The sequence below is a fragment of the Thunnus maccoyii genome, chromosome 12 (genome assembly GCF_910596095.1).
Source record: "Thunnus maccoyii chromosome 12, fThuMac1.1, whole genome shotgun sequence".
NCBI lineage: Eukaryota > Metazoa > Chordata > Actinopteri > Scombriformes > Scombridae > Thunnus > Thunnus maccoyii.
The window spans coordinates 32,259,808-32,262,342 of NC_056544.1; the positions used below are offsets into that span (position 1 = coordinate 32,259,808).

Consider the following 2,535-nt stretch of genomic DNA (forward strand, 5'->3'; position numbering starts at 1 on the left):
AATATTATTAGATATCGCAACATCAATCTCCATAATTACGCAGATGATACCCAGCTATATATGTATCTCTGTAAGTTCAAATGATTACAGTTCTATCAGTGACAAGATTGCATGCATCTGACTCAGAACTTGTTACAGCTGAATCAAGACAAAACTGAGATCCTGGTGACCACCTAAAATTATTCACACTAAATACCAAGGAGCAGGTCAATAATCTTGGTGTTATTATTGACGGACCTAAATGTTTAATGTCACATAAGAAACGTGACTCAAGGTCCTTCTATCATTTAAGGAATAGTGTCAGAGTCAGACACAGAAAAGTTAATACATACGGGTTGTACAATACAGGCTGGACTATTGTAACGCTCTTCTGTCTGGTGTGTCTAAGAAAGCTGTTGGTCAGTTACAGCTCGTACAGAACGCAGCAGCAGGTGTTCTGATGAAAACCAGACAGAGACACCACATTACTCCAATTTTAAAATATTTACACTGGTTACCTGTAAGTCTCAGAATTAATGTTAAAGTTCTTCTGTTGGTGTTAATCACTGACTGGCTTTGCCCCGTCTTATCTGTCTGACATGGATAAGACAGATGATCCTCTGGCTCAAACCTCTTGATTGTTCCTGAGGTCAGAACTAACAGACTCAGGGAGGCAGCCTTCGTTAATTACAGTCTGTCTGAGAGTCTGAAGGGCTCTGAATCTGTTGACACTTTACAATGAAAACTTAAGACACATCTTTTTACTGTCGCTTTCTCCTGAAGTGTTTTTACCTTATGGATATTTTATGTTGTCTTATCCTGTTGTTTCATTTTTTTTTAATTTTCCTTATTTTTTTTTTTTTTTTTAATCAGAAATGCTATGATTATCTGCTTTCATATTTAGCAGTTTGTGTTGCATTTTATGCATGAATTGTGATATATAAATAGAGTTGTTGTGGATTTGCTGCTCATGTGAATCCTCCCACAGTGTTTCATTAGCAGCTGTAACCACAGTGACTCTGATAAAACAGGAATTAGCAGAATCCATCTGATATGAAGCTGTGGTTTGAATAACACTTCCCTCCTCTTTGAACAGTAGTCAGATATCTGTGTTCAGGTTATTGTACAGCCTCTTCTACACTTTCTATCACTGTGTGTCTAGAGCACAGTAGTAGAGAGCTGTGTCTGCCAGGGTTAGATTCGGTATGGTCAGCTCAGTTGTTGTAGCTGATGTTTGGGATTTATATCGATTATCAGGAATAAATTGATCACTCCGTGATTTTGCTCCTTTCCAGAGTATAAACTGAGGTGCCTGAAGGTCAGAATGATGTTTGTACCAGTAAAGCAAAATATTGCTATAACTTGTCTGATAGGTACATGTGAGTGTGACAGATTCTCCTTCTCTTCTACTGACTTCATCTTTTACAGGAGAGATTGTGTCTCCAGCTATTAGTCCTGGAAAAAGTAGAGAAAATGAAGCCATTAGACTAACATTGTTCATGAGGCTGAGAGGAGAAGACAGTGGAAAATGTCAACTGTACAGTGTTACTCTGTGGACACAAACTGATCAACTGTTCATTTGACTGATTTCTATAGAAATCATCTTCCAAGGTGTTACCTAGTGAAGGAAACATGTTGTATTAAAGTTCTGTTCCAGAGTCAAATATCCATCATTTGGAAAATATCACACAATGACAAAAACATACATACCTACAAGAGCTGAAAACAGTAAAATGACAGCCAGTGTTTCCATGGTTACACAAGTGAAATGTGCTGTAAGTGAATGTTGAGTTTGAATAAGTGTTGAGTGGTTTTGTGAGTTGTGTTTGGTCTGATGTTCACAGCTGAAATCAAACAGCTCTCTGCCATGCAGCCACCTCTGCAGTCAGTAGGAGGAGACTCATATGTCAAATGACATTCATTTGTAAAACTCTTCATCACAACTGTGTCTCATGAGGGAAAAGAATCTAGACTGTTTGATAAGAAACCACTGAAGTTTAACAGTGTGTGACTCCCTCTAGTGGATGTTGTGGAGTATTCTGTTGTCTTTGCTCCAAAGGTTTTTGTACAGAGTTTTGGTGTTTCCTGTCACTGTGGGCTGCAGAGCACAGTAGTACACAGCAGAGTCTGTCACTGCAGCAGAGGAGATCTGCAGATCCATTTGGGTTTTATCTGCACTCACATTAAAAGACAGTCTAGGTACTGGATCTGATATTGGATCCCTCGTTCCTGTGTGAGAGATGAGGAATTCTGGTGGTTTTCCTGGATATTGTCGATACCAGAAGAATCGATCAGAACCAGTTGCAGGTTTTGAGTATTTGTAGGACAGAGTAACAGTGCTGCCTTCTAAACTGTTCTCTTCATTGTTGACTGGAGTGAGTTCTTGACAGCTGACACCTAAAGGAAGAGATAACTCTGTTATAACATGTTAAAGTCACGATCAAGGAATCACATTCAGACAAAAGTGGAATTGAATTTTTTTCATGCAGAAACTTTCATACCTGTCAGAATGACTAGAAACAGTAAAGAAAATACATAATAGTCCAATGCCAGCAT

At 38.7% G+C, this 2,535-nt stretch overlaps 1 gene segment (V, D, J or C); it reads right to left on the reverse strand.

The window, feature by feature from the left end:
- Window positions 1-2,086: 2,086 nt before the first annotated feature.
- LOC121909141 lies at window positions 2,087-2,535 on the reverse strand (the record flags this gene model as incomplete). The annotated part of the segment is given in 2 exon segments: window positions 2,087-2,376; window positions 2,481-2,535. Coding segments are annotated over 2 exon segments (345 nt in total), but the record flags the coding sequence as incomplete, so codon positions are not given.